Source organism: Salmo trutta, chromosome 14 (assembly GCF_901001165.1).
Source record: "Salmo trutta chromosome 14, fSalTru1.1, whole genome shotgun sequence".
In the NCBI taxonomy this organism is placed as follows: Eukaryota; Metazoa; Chordata; class Actinopteri; order Salmoniformes; family Salmonidae; genus Salmo; species Salmo trutta.
This window is the reverse complement of record NC_042970.1, coordinates 18893505-18911080: the sequence shown is the minus strand read 5'-3', so window position 1 is coordinate 18911080 and position 17576 is coordinate 18893505. Positions and strand designations below refer to the sequence as shown.

The 17576-nt window shown below is 42.3% G+C and overlaps 1 protein-coding gene across 9 annotated transcripts in view; it reads right to left on the bottom strand.

Annotated features, from left to right (window-relative positions):
* The window catches only part of LOC115207551 (forkhead box protein P1-B), a 241771-nt gene that overhangs the window by 41023 nt on the left and 183172 nt on the right, over positions 1-17576 (bottom strand). For 6 of the 9 annotated variants that reach the window (XM_029774728.1, XM_029774722.1, XM_029774721.1 and 3 more), the window contains 3 exons: positions 11249-11386; positions 10935-11024; positions 5961-6111 (listed from right to left, as the gene is read on the bottom strand). In XM_029774728.1, the coding sequence (XP_029630588.1) occupies positions 5961-6111; positions 10935-11024; positions 11249-11386 (379 nt within the window). The remainder of the gene's footprint in view (positions 1-5960; positions 6112-10934; positions 11025-11248; positions 11387-17576) is intronic. The other 3 variants (XM_029774727.1, XM_029774729.1, XM_029774726.1) reach the window with 3 other exon arrangements.

Sequence of the window (17576 nt, the reverse complement as noted above, 5' to 3'; positions counted from 1 at the left end):
TACATTTTGCAAAATGCTTAGTCTTAATTTATTCTTGTTGTGGAAAATAACTGTAAGATGAAGATCTCAATAAGATCAGCAAAAATATATTTCATTTGATAAGCTACAAAAGATTTTAATTATGCTCGTAATGGAGAACATTGGCCTAATGATGCGAAGGACTCTGGAGAGATGCAGGGACTAAGAACTGTGAAATGAGTCTGATAAGATTGCTGTAAATTCACACTAGATCGTTTGCATATCAAAGAGCAGGAAATGATTGCAGGACAAATCAATAACCTTTCCACGTGCTCTTCTCTATTCTGCCTGCCCTGTATTCTCTCATTCTCTCTTTCTGTCTTACTCCTTGATGTACCTTCATCGAAGGACACAGCCCTGACAGACAAAACATGCCAAATGATTCTGTTTGCACAAAAGCATGCTAATCCTACATTTGTTGCTTCTCACTTGTCTTATTAAAGGCACATTGTTCTTTTGATGGAGGGAAGGATCCTTGGAGGGAAAGTTTTCTATGATGATGGTTTGTCTGGATGGGGAAGGTCACTGGTAGAGCGAGTGTCCTGTGCTTCGACAGCGGGAACAATAATTTTCCCCCCACTTTGTGCCCAGTGACAGTGGGCGATGTATTTTTAGCCTGTGTGGCTGACAGGGCAGCCCACTCTCCCTCAATTACCAGCCAGTCCTGGTGACCCCGACACCACTGTTTACTCAGATGAAACAGCTCCCATAGACTCCTCTGATGACAGAGGTAACGGACTGGGACCAAGTGGTCTCCTTTATTTCTCTCTCTCCCCCCTATCCTCCACTCCCACGCCCTACTCTTATTAAACTACCTTGTCCTCATTGGATCTCTGGAAACCGAGGGTCGTTCAAGAGAACACCATGAATGACAATAAAATGTAGTGCTATGAAAATCTCAAATAGTATTATATTCTAGGTTTGGACAAACAGCTTTTTATTCTACCTGAGAAGGCAGCATCTGATTTACATGGTAGACATACAGTATAACACTGATGTCTAAATCTATGGTAGACATACAGTATAACACTGATGTCTAAATCTATGGTAGACATACAGTATAACACTGATGTCTAAATCTATGGTAGACATACAGTATAACACTGATGTCTAAATCTATGGTAGACATACAGTATAACATTGATGTCTAAATCTATGGTAGACATACAGTATAACACTGATGTCTAAATCTATGGTAGACATACAGTATAACACTGATGTCTAAATCTATGGTAGACATACAGTATAACATTGATCTCTAAATCTATGGTAGACATACAGTATAACACTGATCTCTAAATCTATGGTAGACATACAGTATAACATTGATGTCTAAATCTATGGTAGACATACAGTATAACATTGATCTCTAAATCTATGGTAGACATACAGTATAACACTGATCTCTAAATCTATGGTAGACATACAGTATAACACTGATCTCTAAATCTATGGTAGACATACAGTATAACACTGATCTCTAAATCTATGGTAGACATACAGTATAACACTGATCTCTAAATCTATGGTAGACATACAGTATAACACTGATCTCTAAATCTATGGTAGACATACAGTATAACACTGATCTCTAAATCTATGGTAGACATACAGTATAACACTGATGTCTAAATCTTTTTTTGTATAACCAGTATTTTCAAATGCAGGATTGGTTAATCCTCCCTTTTTCCATTTTTCAACAAAACTATTCCACTCACTATATGTTGGAAATACAGACAAGCACTTTAAAAAATGTATGTTGTTGGGACACTTGATTGATCACCGACCTGGAAACTCAAATGTACCTCTGCAGGTAGCTTAGGCACCCAGACAGGCCGTGCTCCTCAACCTTTTCCTGTCCTTGTACCTCCGTACCCAGGTGACCATGTTCAAGCAAGCAGAATGTTGATTTAAGGTGCATAATGACATCAGTTGCAGGCCATCATCCACAGAATAAAAAATAGCCCCTGTGCTTCAGGCTCTTTCAACTCTGCTGTTGCTTTTCACACAGAGCCTATACCATGTGGGGACGGTGACACCGCTATTAGTTTATTGTTCCATCCGGCAGAGACCTCTGGTGCATCACTGTTTATGTTCCTGTAATCACCGGCCTAGTGATATGCACCCCTTAGGCCTAAAATATGTTAACTCCTAATGCTGCAGGAACTATTACCAATGTCGCTCTGCTGGCCAAATCAATCACTGACTGGGGGAGCGTATTACCTGCCGCTGTCCCTGATGTGCCGCTGCTGCACTGAGATTTTTTGTATTTGTCTTGTCACTGTCCTATTGCCCTCTCCTGGACAACTTAACTGATGTTCTCCAGTGATGAGAGCTCAGTCTGTTACAGCGCAACCTGGGTGGCCATGGAGCCACAAAACACACTTTAGCCAATCAGGCAGGCATGGAGAGAGGCGAGAAGCGACACATGTGCACACGCACATACATACACACACCTGGCAGCTGCACCTGGGAGAATGGAGAGCGGAGCGTACACTGCTGTCTCACTCACTCTCCACAGGTCAAAAGGAAAGGCTTTTGGGGGGAGGAGGGGAGGTGGGCGCTGGATCAAATGTATATTTATGAGAGTTATATCCTCCCCAAACACATTGTTGTAATTTATAACAGATATTGTCTGACCGCTTCCAAGACTTTGAACATTAATGTCAAAAACATTTACCGCGAGAGAAACAAATTAAAGTCCAGATAAAGAGAACTGGTTGTCATCCAAGTAGCACTCTTCAAGCTTCTACTAAATTACTTCCTTCACTTCTGGTACTAAATGACCTCCTTCACTTCTGGTACTAAATGACTTCCTTCACTTCTGGTACTAAATGACTTCCTTCACTTCTGGTACTAAATGACTTCCTTCACTTCTGGTACTAAATGACTTCCTTCACTTCTGGTACTAAATGACTTCCTTCACTTCTCGTACTAAATGACTTCCTTCACTTCTGGTACTAAATGACTTCCTTCACTTCTGGTACTAAATGACTTCCTTCACTTCTGGTACTAAATGACTTCCTTCACTTCTGGTACTAAATGACCTCCTTCACTTCTGGTACTAAATGACTTCCTTCACTTCTGGTACTAAATTACTTCCTTCACTTCTGGTACTAAATGACTTCATTCACTTCTGGTACTAAATGACTTCCTTCACTTCTCGTACTAAATGACTTCCTTCACTTCTGGTACTAAATGACTTCCTTCACTTCTGGTACTAAATTACTTCCTTCACTTCTGGTACTAAATGACTTCCTTCACTTCTCGTACTAAATGACTTCACTTCTGGTACTAAATGACTTCCTTCACTTCTCGTACTAAATGACTTCACTTCTGGTACTAAATGACTTCACTTCTGGCACTAAATGACTTCACTTCTGGTACTAAATGACTTCCTTCACTTCTGGTACTAAATGACTTCCTTCACTTCTGGTACTAAATGACTTCCTTCACTTCTGGTACTAAATGACTTCCTTCACTTCTGGTACTAAATGACTTCCTTCACTTCTGGTATTAAATGACTTCCTTTACTTCTGGTATTAAATGATAACTCTATGTGATTATGCATGTCTATTCACAATGAAAATATTTTATACTGTCTATATCAACATTTCCAGTAAGCATAAGACCAAACAATACAAAAAATAAGCCATGTTATACATGTACAATATTTCCAAAGTATGCATTACACGCCCCCTTATTCTAAAACATTCAGGGCGGCTGTTAAATGTTTTTGTTAAATCTATTTTCCCAGAACACCATGAGAGCACAATACAATTATAATGCCATGAGAGAATGAATTTTCAAATAATTTGATTGTGATATCTGAATTTGAATAAAGGGGGGGAAAAGCATATCTGTCTGATCATCACCTCAGTGTATAAAAGTCTTCCTAATTCATTGCCTCAGTCCAAACACATAATCACCATGGTCCAAACAGAGCAGCAGAACACATTCTTGCTGTGCTGCTTACTACGTGCTGAATATAGTAGATTAGATCTCAGCTCTGTAGGTCTCAGCTGCTGAGGCATGAAAGAGTTTAGTGATGTGGAAAACAGAAAGGTCATCAATAACTTCAAACAGTCAAGCAGAAAATGTGTAGAATAGGAAGGGAAACTCAGCCTTATGATAAGTGTTTTAACAGCTGTCTTACCATCAATGGTTTCCAAGGGCAGGCTAGCCAGGATCAACTCAGTAAAATAGTGAAACCAACCAACATACTGTGTGGTAAGGTTCAATTCCTCATTTCAGTTTGTATAAATATTAACAAAGAGAAACGATACCTTATTTGTATCTTAAACTGTCATCTGACAAAATATGGCTGAACAAACCAGGAGTGTGTGGTTATAGTGTCCTGTTGCTATTAGTCATGCTGTGAGACAGCCTAACTGATATTTGATGACACTAAGCGTAAGCAAACAGTCAACAGGATGTCCAGTAACTGTTGTGCTACTCCATAAAGAACAGTAAACTGCCATATCACTGGTATAATGCTTTACTCAAAAGGGCGTGTGTGTGTGTTTGCCAGATATCCAAAACAAGGTAATTCATAAGCGTACACTAACAGGCAGCACACTAGTGGTCCACGCCTGTGCCTATGGCAATCGTCGGATTCCATACACAGTCCAAACAATAACATGATTGTACAAACCCTGTTTTTGTTTGCCCATTACCTAAGTTCCCCAGCCCTTCCACTTTATCGCCTTATCTTGTTTTTTCAAAACTGTTTGTCTTAGCCTAGAATGAATAGTCTATGTCATGTTCCAAAATGGTATGGAGGCTTTGTCATAGGGCTGCTCCTTAAGAAAATATTAAAAACAAATAAAGAAATAAACTTCCTGGCTAAAAAACAAGCATTGACTCACACCACCATCCCCTTATGGGATATTTCACAATGAGAGGTTAAGTGGCAGTTTAGTAACAATGAGTATGTTTATGTGCACACTAATAATTCGATATTAAACTGATTATGGCAGTAGGCTGCGTACGGCATTAGTCATGTAAACACCTTACTCTGCTTATCTTAATCGGCGTGAGGTCAAAATCAAAGTAGGCATACACCGCTTAAAACAGCTGGTTTTCTGAGCAACCTTTTGAGTTATTAGGACATGGAAACAGCTGTATTGGCGTTCCAGCAGTGTATTTGATCAGCGTATGTGCAATCACAGGTAGCGCAAAGGGAAGTGAGTTGGGAAAAACTGAAAGTACACATCTTAGAAATACTTTTCACATACAAACTTTATATGTCCCAACTTAAATAGGCTTCGCAAAAAGAACATGTTTGCTGTGGTCCAACATTTATGCTGATTCTCAACATTTATTTAAGTCCCATCAGTAGCCTCATTTCAGATGTTTCCATGGAAACAGGATTATTAAGGAAATCATTCTTCTTGCAAAACATGTAAATGTTTAAATAAACTATTATATTAATCTGACTATCCACAATAATGGTATTATTGTGTGCATGTAACCGTAGTCATTAGTTCCACTCTTCCTCTAGCCTAAGGAGGCATTTCCCCCTGGTCAACACCCAGTATGATGTCATTCTAAGGAAAATGTATGAATGGAGAGACCAAAGACAGAGGCTGGAGGGGAGAGGGCATCTCTATACCATGGTAGTCAAAGGGGAGGAACAGGGAAGATACACAGTACATGCAGTATAAATAAAACAAGGGGGTAGATGGGGAACACTTCTAACAAGAGTTAGAGGGCACTAAATAAGGTGAATACTGTAGTCAAAGCAGATGCAATATGATGTTTATCATTGGGACAAAGTGAATGTAGGGTATTTTAGAGCTTGTGTGTCTGTGTGTCTGTGTGTGTCTGTGTGTCTGTGTGTGTGTATGTGTGTGTGTTTGTGGGGAGGGTGCTAGGGGCAGGTGTGGTACGCAGTATAATCCCGTGTGGAGGTGTGTTGCGCGGTAGAGTAGAGCACTGACCCTGAGTGAGCGAGTGCAGGGGCAGGGCGGTCTGTCCAGGCTGGATGGTGAGCAGGCCTTGTCTCTGGAGGTTGAGCAGGTGCTGCTGCTGGAGCTGTTGGACCTGCATGAGCTGCTGCTGGAAGGCCAACTGCTGGGCCTGCTGCTGCTGCTGAGGACGACACACACACACACACACACACACACGCACACACACACACACACACACACACACACACACACACACACACACACACACACACACACACACACACACACACACACACACACACACACACACACACACAGGGACACACCATAAGCAAACAAACACACAGGACATGCGTAATCCAGGGCAAACAAAAAATACATTGTTTTCATACTTTTACGGACTGTACATATTGATTGAACACAGAAACAGACAAGTTCTAGTGTGTGTTCATATATAAAGAACACATGATGATACAACGGACAAACACATGCTGATCACAGTGTATACTGTATGTCTGAACATTTGCTTTTGCACGTTAGGCCCTAGGTTAACACATACAGGATACAGTATGTTTACACACACACACACACACACACACACACACACACACACACACACACACACACACACACACACACACACACACACACACACACACACACACACGATCCCAATCGAACACATCAAACCCTACCACCTAAACTCTAACACATTCAGCACACTACAGTATGTGGGTTTGTCTGAGCACACTTCAGAACAGGTGCTGTATATGTCCCCCTCTCTCTTAATTAACAGGAGTGTGGAGGCAAATGACAAACAATTAAACAACATAGTTAATCATTCATAATAAGAGCCATGGGATTTTAATTACACCTATTCATAATTCAGCAAACAACGTGTGACTAAATCAAAGTGTTTAATAACCACACCAGCTAGTCTCACAACTCTCTCAGGCGTGGCACTGCGCTCAAGTAGTTGCAGCAAGTAGAGTTGAATCATAGAGTGACTGAAGATCAGAGTCTTGCTCATCTTACAGCACTACATCTACGTTCTGAGAAAGTTAGTGTCTTCATTGAAATACGTATTTTTAACTTTAACTTTAATAATTGAATTTGTTTATTTCACTTTTGTATATTATCTACGTCACTTGCTAAGGCAATGTTAATATATGTTTCCACGCTAATAAAGCCCCTTGAATTTAATTGAATTGAATTGAGAGACAGAGAGAGAGAGACAGACAGAGAGAGGGAGAGAGAGAGACAGAGACAGAGAGAGACAGAGAGAGTGAGAGAGAGACAGAGAGAGAGCGAGAGAGAGACAGAGAAAGAGAGAGAGACAAATAGAGAGAGAGAGGGAGAGAGAGAGACAGAGACAGAGAGAGAGAGAGAGAGAGCGAGATAAAGACAGAGAGGGAGAGAGAGAGATGGAAGGAGAGAGAGAGAAAGACAGAGAGAGAAAGAGAGAGAGAGCGAGAGAGCGAGAGAGCGAGAGAGAGAGAGAGAGAGAGAGAGAGAGAGAGAGAGAGAGAGAGAGGTGTAGTCAGAACAATAAACAGGAGGAAATGATCTACTGTAATTTCCGGACTATTAGGCTCACCTGAATATATTTTTTTTAACATAAATAAGCCGCACATGTCTATAAGCCGCAGGTGCCTACCGGTACATTGAAACAAATGAACTTTACACAGGTTTTAACGAAACACGGCTTGTAACAAAAATAAATAGGCTTTAACGAAACACGGCTTGTAACAAAAAAAAATAAATTAGCAGTAAGCTTTAGTTGTCTTTTTGCACTGAGTCAATTCCTCACGCTGCTGTTTCCAACGTCTTATCATCGACTCATTAAGACCAAGCTCCCGTGCAGCAGCTCTATTTCCTTTTCCAACAGCCAGATCAATCGCCTTCAACTTGAAAGCTGCATCATATGCATTTCTCCGTGTCTTTGCCATGATGAGGGTGACAAAATGACTACCGTAATCAGAATGATGGGAAGTTTGAGGGCGCTCGATTTAATCTAAACAGTAAACAAAAAAGTTGTTTGACCTTAACCCGTTCTGCAATTTCATTGGTCTAATGAAAGCTTCATGCCGCCAAAAAACTGAGCACGTCACAGAATGTGTTTTTTTTGAAAAAAATGTGAAAGCGGGAAAAATCCATATATTAGCTGCGTCATTGTTTAAGCCGCGGGGTTCAAAGCCTGGGAAAAAAGTTGCGGCTTATAGTCCGAAATTTACGGTAATATATCCCCAATCTTTTCCAAATCAAAACAAATGGGTACAGTAGGTAACAGAGGAGTGGAGGAGGACCCCAGTCTCAGCTTCACCATCAAAATATGGATTATTATTCCTTAAACAACAACTGGAGATAACGATCAATCAAGACAAAGCTCACCTTGTTATGTTTTCTATGACACATAAGGACGGCCAAACAAAATAAGCCTGGGAGAGGGCAGGATATTAGGCTGTATATGAGTACACAGCGCCAATTGTCAAGGCGGGGTGGGGGGCATTAAAAGCAACCCGGGCTGCCAAGCTGTGCACCGCACCCTGTTACCAAACACAGGATACACCACTATGTTTACTTCTCACAATTGAGCGCATACAAAAAAGGTCTCGGTGCAACGCTGCTGTCAGGTCACCCGCCGGCGGCTCAGAAACCGCTGAAATATCCAGATAAAATGTTCCCCCCTCCGCACGTCCTGGTCTGCCTGTCAAAGGTCTGCCGGACTGGGATTCCCCTCCATTCCCCTCCCTTCCCCTCCCCTCACCCAGCCTCCTGCCCCACAGGCCCTGAACACAGTACAGTACACTACACTGGTCTGATGTGGAGAGGCCTTCTCATTACAAAAGGTCAAATAGGGGGTGCTTATATTTGTCCTGTTTCACATGTACAAGTGTGTAACCTGCGAAATGGAAAAGTGTTTTTTTGCATATCCCACTCTCCCTGAGACACCCTCAGAGAGTGAGGTCACGGCCAGGGATCATATACGTTAGTCTGATCAGGAGGATTATGTAGTGGAATATTAATGGGCTAGCATTTAAGCATGGGGCTAGATGAGAGGGTGCATTCATAAACACCTATTTCTATGGTTTATGATCTAAACTATAATGAAGATTTGAAGCAAATTTGATGAAGAGTTCATGCAGGTTTCAGTGTAATTAGTGATGCAGATAGCCTCTGATTCTTCCCATCTAAGAGCCTGTTTTTGAAAGGGTGTTGATTTTCAACAACAGTGTAAGAAGTGTCTTGTGTCTTCAATGGGACACTTCTCTGTACTGTAGCTCCCGTCTGTCTGACAGCATAAGACAATGCTAATGGTACTACGGGGGCGGGAGTTCACAGGGAACAATGTCTTTCATCAGTGCCTTAAATAAATATAGGGTGGCTTTTAAATTGCAACTGAATTTAACTCTCTCCCCTTCAGATTTCTTTCTTGTGGTCTCTTCAGCTGACAGCAGCTCCTGTGCTCTCCCAGCGCGAAGACATTAAAACCCCCGGACCAATAGACCAAATAAGAGGTTAACACGAAGTGGCATGAGAGAAAAAAACTGTTCCTGACAAGGATAAAGAGTGGCAGTGGCAGCCCTTTATTGTCAAGCTTCAAATATAAAGTTAAAGATCTTTGAAAAACTACATTTTGATGTCTTTAAAATAAAAGAGGCACAAAGCAACAACAGGGGGTTATTGTCTGCCTGCCACAGGGGAGTTGCTGCGTGATTCTTATTCTGTCTTTTGATGGTTGTAGCAGCTAGAAATGCAAAAAAAAGGGGGAAAAAAGCAACACAACGGAGAGCAGAAGGAGAGCCTCTCGAGGCTGCATCTATTTCCTGTGATCATACATAATACACTTCAAAAGATCTCCGTTCAGCTGATCAATTGCACCTCCTTCTGACTAGTACCCCCCTCCCTCTCAAAACCCCCAGCTCCAGTCGTGTTTACATCAGATGCCACTTGGTGACAGGACCTATCTGAGGCCGAGGAGCTCTGCTGTCACGTTGATTTATGGGAGCATCACACCACAGCTTGTCCAAACTGAAGCTTGCAGTTCATTAATTAGAGAAATGGGACTTTGAAGTCGGTAGCTTTAACAGTGTGTGTGTGTGTGTGTGTGTGTGTGTGTGTGTGTGTGTGTGTGTGTGTGTGTGTGTGTGTGTGTGTGTGTGTGTGTGTGTGTGTGTGTGTGCGAGAGAGAGAGCATGTGTGTGAATGTGTTTTTAACATTTGGCTTCATTTATATGCTTTTTTTCCCAACCCTCCCCAAATGTGGCTCTCAGATAGAAAATTCCCTGATTGTCTTTAAACTTCTTTTGACCGCACAATAATAATTTATTTGTCTAGAGTGATGCCTGTATCCGTGAGTCACTAACACGCATTGAGCCGCTGCTGATGAGCCAGTCCGGCTGAACTGGGGGAAGGGAAGGGGAGAAGGGAAAAAGGAGAGCGTGGGCAACACAACAAAGCTGGGAGCGTACTGATATCTCACAATTACACACCTTCTCTGCCTGTTCCATTTGCATGTTAATTACCAAGCAAGCCTCTCAGATTTCTGCCTTTCTTTTTCCTTCCTTTCAGTATTTCCTACAAGGGGGTGAAGGGCACTCTCTATGTTGTAAGACACTTGTTTACTGGAGAGAACAAACAATTAAAGAGCACAAAATGTAGTTATTTATTTGATTGCCTGAGAAGCATTACGAGCCCCAGCCCCTGGAAGAAGAGGGATCATCAGTATTCCTGGTTTATTCAGTTATTACTGGTATTTACCCATCGTGCCTGACATGCTAATCAGAAGCAGAATTGCACTTGATTCTCTCTCTTTTTTTCTTCTTAAAAACCACAGCCTCTGAGCAGATGGTGAGAGGGAGAGAAGACATGCCTTCCACACTCTGCTCTGAGCTCTGGGCTTGGCTGGCTGAGGATCGTACCGCTGGGGCAACATATGAGTTGAGTAAAGCGATGGCATGCATGGCGGCAGTGGAGGTGATGATGTCATCATAGTGAGCCTACCTCTTTACTCTGCTTGCCCGCATGTTGCTGCTGGAGGAGCTGGAGGTGGAGCTGTTCCTGCTGCTTCTTGTAGAACTCTTGGAGTTGCTGCTGCAAAAGACATGGGAGCTACATCTGAGTGACAGCTCACCAACCAATCAATCCATCAGGGCCAAGCTAAACTCAGCAGTGGGCCGCGGGGATACTTTCAGCACTCTGGCTGTTCTCTATTTGATACAGTCTCATGTTCAGAAGGAACACCAGTGCACAGTATGGTGGTTGGTGTGAGGATGTTGATGTGTTTTATGTACAGTATGAATGTCCCGTGTGTTTACCTGTTGTAACATGAGGGCCTGTTGCTGCTGCAGGAGCACCTGGAGCTGCTGAGGGCTCAGGACCTGCTGCTGGAGGATCTGCTGCATCTGCTGAGGCGTTATTACCTGGGGTGTCATCATAGCCACTGACACTGGAACCTGAGAGAGAGAGAGAGAGAGAGAGAGAGAGAGAGAGAGAGAGAGAGAGAGAGAGAGAGAGCAGAGAAGTCACTAACCTGGTCTACTGAGACAGTGGTGTAGTATAAGACTGACATAGCCAGGATACATGCTTTATAGGACTATATGACCACAGCAAAGAAAGTGAGCTGGAGGACAACAAGCAGAGACAGTATAGACTACAGCAGCTCAACCAGACCACTTGTCAGGAGTTACACACACTATAACAGCCACTGAAATGAGAGCCCAGGATAGCCCCTCAACCCCTCTGGTCTGTACTGGAGAAATCACCTGGAGTGTCATCACAGCAAGAGATGCTACACTCCCTGGCAGTAATGACACGATACTAGACACAGGAGTAATGACAGGGGATGGCCTGCAGTAAGCCTGTGGAAACTCAACAACAGCCCCCCCGACCTTCAGCACAACAGCCCTGTCCAGACAGACACACACAACCTAACACTAACAGGCTGTCCTGACAGACACACACAACCTAACACTAACAGGCTGTCCTGACAGACACACAACCTAACACTAACAGGCTGTCCTGACAGACACACAACCTAACACTAACAGGCTGTCCAAGGTTTGATTGTTTCTGTTGAGGTGATCTGCTACTACACCAGCAAATGCAAAGATAGGCCACACACTGTAGGCTACAACGAACCTGTGTACATAAACCATGTCATTTCATTAGAATATTGTCAACGGCAATTTATTTAATGTACAAATAAAGCTGTGGCGCCATGACAGGAGGAGGACACACATACTGACACAGGCCCCTAACTAACTCCAACAGAAAGGTGTGAGTGGATGACTCTTCAAAACAAGTGATTTGTTATGACACTGAAAGAACCCCACAGTTCCCCACAGTTGTCAGGCTGCCTTAATTGCTTCGGCGGCTTTGTGGCTTCTCAGAGTGTCTGGATGCTGCCACTCACTGCTGTGATGTGCCATACCATTAAAAGCCCGTTTCACTGACATATTAGTGACAAACAGCTACTGAGATGTACTTGATAGCCGTCTCACATTTGCAAGTGTTAACATGTCGTGGTGTGTGTGTGTATGTGTGGTAAACCCGTGCTCTGCGTTTCTGAGGCTGATGTCGCCGGCTGATAGAGCGGACATTAGGGCTGACAGTCAGTCTTCACTAAGGTTACCCAAACTGTACTGTGACCTCATAGCTAATGACGGCCCTTTGAAATGTCCATGCATCTCTGAATGTCATTTAGCTGTTTCCAATCTATCTAGCAGGAGAGGCGTTCTCTGGTACACGCTGCATGCATTTCACCTGATTCATTTCCCTCACTAGAACAGAAAACCAAAACTAAATTGGTCATAATGAGCAGCTTGTACTCTCACGGCACTGGAAAGGGTAGTAGCGTCAAACAGGACGCGGTGGCGCTGACGCTCTCTGTAAAGCTCATTGAGAGCTGCTCCGCGCTGCGAGATTAGAGGTGTTTTGTCCTCCTGTAGGGGAAACTCGAGGAGGTCACGCACCACCCAGGACCCAACGCACTTAACATTTCTCATTTTCAGTGGGAGGCGACGAGAGGATGAAAATGCTATATGAATTCCTCCTGTATTATGTCTTAATATGCAGCCAATCTTGACTTTTTCACATGGCTTGTCCTGTCATTTGCATAGCCAAGGTCCCGTTCCTAATTTCACAGTCATTATGCACTGATGTCCTGATGTCCTTCTCAGCATCACTAATTTTGATCAACTATTTTGAAGGTCAACCGGGCAACATGTCTCGCTACAGTACAAGTCCTTTATGTGATGCGATAGATATAGAACTGCTTCAGCACCACTAACAATTACCTCACACACCAAGGATAAACAATAATGGCTCTTCTTTTATGCTTTACATTACATTACATTAGTGAAACTATCTACTTTAGATTTGACATGCTCTACTTTTATTGTCATGTTAGGGCAGTAAATGTAACCAGCGTTATTTTCACATGTAGTTAACCATTTGTATTATGCATCTTTGATAGTACATGTTTTATAGAGTCTAACATAGAGATCCAGTGTAGAAAAACAGAATTAACACAATATTTTATACCATTTCACACTTAATAACTGACAATTTCATTACAAATTGGATTGGAATTTCATTCAATTAATTTCATTATTTTTACACCTTCAGCAGCACATCCTCTGGTTCAAGCAGCCTCACACCTTTCTTTGTCATGGAAGGGGGGTCTGGTCCACTGTAACTACCCCTAGACACCAAGAGACGGCAGGCTGAGCCCCGGCAAGCGGCTATTACAGCCCACATTTTATTACACATTACTACTGAGGTCATTAGCAGCAAGAAGGATTGTACGGTTCTTACCTATTGATCATTATAACTACTACCATTTAATCCAGTGTGTTGAATGAGTGAAAATCTGACTGAGACAGGGGGCTATTGAGGGGAAGGAGCACTTTAACAAAAGAATGTGGCCCCTGGCTGGTGTATCATGCCTATTTAACACAAACACACTCTCCATTTAGAACGCTCTCCATATGGCATACTCAGTTATTTCTGGTTAACATCACGACTCCAGATGATGCACAGAAATATATGTACATCTGAAGAGAGTCTGAGGGAGAATTCTCTGTCGGTCTGGATAATTCACAGAGAACTAATACTAGGAGAGTTTCTTTGAGCAGCTACTTGTACACCAATATGTGGGTGTGAAAAAGAAGACATTCTGGGCATGCCAGAAACAGCTGACGTTTATGGATTTCAGTAAGGTGTGGTACTCTCCAGGTGCCTCGCGTATATAAACATTCAAACCTGGAACATTCTCACACAGCTGCAGTGTGAGTAACACAATCACACACTCATGCACATAAGCATGCAAAAACTCAAACAGTCACACACAGGCACTTAAAGTCCATACAGTATGTGTGCTCAATAAATTGTAGCGCATGGTTGTACAGTACGTAATTACAACGATATAAAAACAATTATAATAATATTTGTAATCAAGTATGCAAACTGTGACAGTTTGAATTGTCACAGTACAATGCAAATACAGCAGTAATAGCTCATGTATCTGTCATTATTAAAATGACAGCTGAACTAACAACAGGCTAGCCACATGGCAAAAATAGCATATATTTACTACACTTTATCCTCAAACATCGTATTTTTCTTTGTCTGAGAGAGGTTAGTGTACCAGGCAGCATCTGATGCCGTGCTGCCTGGAGAACTGAGCAGGAGCGTGTTCAGAGTGAAGGTAGGCCACAGCACACAGTGATGGGAGCCTCTGCTGCCTTTAAAGTACACTACGCCAACTTCTCTTTGTGCGTCACCACCGAGAACAAGCATGGAAATTATATTCTAATGAGGAAACATCGGCCACACATCTGACGACGTCGGGAATTCACTGATTCACACTTAATGAAGACGCTCTTCAACCAGCGTTCCCCCAGAAGCCAAAGGTCAAAGCGTGGTGAGAGAGAGACAGAGAGAGAGAGAGAGAGAGACAGAGAGAGAGAGAGAGACAGAGAGAGAGAGAGAGAGAGAGAGAGAGAGAGAGAGAGAGAGAGAGAGAGAGAGAGGGAAAGCAGACCCAGGCATGAGACATGAAGCTAGCCTCCCTCCCTTCCCTCCCGTTGATACAGGAGCAATTAAGGAGAATAGAAAAACGAAAAACAAGCCAACTTCAATGAGACCATCGCTGATATTAAACTAGCCATGAAGGACCAGGTTAGATGAAGAAGCAAAAAAAAATGTAATTTTTATATCTTTCTCCCTGGTGTGATCTTGTTTTGTAAGGACATCAAATAGAATGGAGAAGTAGAAAATAACAAGCCCTTGAGAAATCAGAGGCCAGCCTGTTTGATGCTGTTGGTTTACCTTGGCCTGAGACATTTGAATAGTAACGGCGCTCCGTCTTGAATAGCGTATAATCTGGAGCATGAAAATGTCTCCGAAAGGAGGATTTCACGGGAGGCATTGTATTGAAGTGATGCATGAACATAATTAGTCTTCGACAAGATCGGAATGTATTACTCATTCCTCATCGTTCAGGTTTATTGAAATATTGAAGGTGGATAGCGGTTTAGAGAATATGTCAAGCATGTTTTCTCTGATGGAAAAAAAAGGGTCAACCAAAGACTGTTTCTTATATTGTATTGTTGGTGTATTTGTGTGTATTACTATCAAACAATTATAATAATAGCAATAATCATAATAATAGTAATAATTTCACAATAACCAATGTATGTAGTCCCAGACTAAAACATGCATGACAAAGAACACAAGGAGACAGAGGTAACGTTACCTTCCTGGTTTGGCTTCCCAGACTAAAACATGCATGACAAAGAACACAAGGAGACAGAGGTAACGTTACCTTCCTGGTTTGGCTTCCCAGACTAAAACATGCATGACAAAGAACACAAGGAGACAGAGGTAACGTTACCTTCCTGGTTTGGTTTCCCAGACTAAAACATGCATGACAAAGAACACAAGGAGACAGAGGTAACGTTACCTTCCTGGTTTGGCTTCCCAGACTAAAACATGCATGACAAAGAACACAAGGAGACAGAGGTAACGTTACCTTCCTGGTTTGGCTAAGCTCTCACTAATTCCTCTCTGTCATCCAAATTCAAGCTGCTATAAAAAAGTTTACAGTTCAGATAAACTGGATAATCACAGTCATATTTTCTGCCCATTTGCTATATATATTCTGCGGGGGGATTGAAACGATACGCAACAACTGTAAAAACAAAACTCAAGATTGCATTTTAATTAACTTTTAAACCACAAACAAACAAGTTTTCAGCAAAGCTGGGCCAGCGTTCCGTAAAACAAACAAACTACACGGGGAAGTGAGCGAGCCTCTCACCCCAACAATAACAGTAGAGCTGCTTGGTGTCATCTCTTTCCCACACTCTGGGCAGCCGCCACTGCAGGTGCCCAGCGCATGGCCCCCACCCTGACACACACACACACACACTTGGGGGCCATTTCCTGCAGTTGGCTGTAGTAAGAGCATATTGCTGAATAAAAGGATGATTTCTTTCAGTTTGTCTTTATGTTCCACTGTATTCACTGATAGAGATTGCACTAAAATGATGTGATAATAAAATGTGGACACTATACACCTGTATACAAGTATATGACTTATGTTTCAAAGTGAGTGATAAAAAAACTACTTCTTCAAAAACTCTAAGCCCTGAAATCCAACATACTTTTGATAATACATTTTTTTTTAAATGATGCTTTCCATTCCATTTTCACTGATAACATATCTTGTCACTCTTTCTGACCTTTCAAGCACTTACCACGCTAGGTTGAGACACAAAATTAAAACAGGAGATGACAACTCTAGTGCCTACAATAGCACCATTCACCAGCCCATTCACCTTGTCCCAGACCCAGTGGGTGCTACCCCCTCTTCTCATCCTGTGTACCTCCGTGTGCCCATGATTTATGGTTTATCAGCTCAGCACCATTACGCAACCCTGCGTGCCTTCAGATGCATTATTTGGATCAGTTGAGATTTAATTAAGATCACAGCCTTTAAAATCCCCTTCAAATGAAAATGTACCCAAAGACAATGCCTGACACATCCTCATGCAGATTGTTTCCATACTCTGCACACCAGCAATGCAAACCTAATCCTTGTTTCCATGACGGCAGACAAGGGGCCACATTGTGTAGGCTTTTTTTAAATGGCTTGTGCTGTTGTCTTTTGTGAGTCAGAAAAACCACGTGGCCAATTCATAATAATAAAAAGGGGAGAAGTCAGCAGCTGGATCACAGAATGTGTGAAAACCATCCAGAGATAAATCTAGATCCAACACATATGCCTCCACTTATATCTGGATACAGTCTACTGAATCATTCCACAACTACTTCCACAAAGAAAACATATATTATGCTATTTGAGGAGCACAGCAGTAATTAACACAGTATCACATAATGCTTTCTAGTAGCAGAGCAAGACGGGACAAGTGGCAAATATAGAGTGCTTTATTTTGTTACACCATATCACTGTCTATACACCATGTAGCCTAATCATACTGTTAACATACTATCTCTATACTTAGAGATAGATAACATCTTTTGTGTTGACATAATCCACCTATCTGATATAGAGACACCGTGACCAAGAGCAATGCGCAGTAATACACCTAAGGCAACAAAAGCTGTTTTCATGTCAAA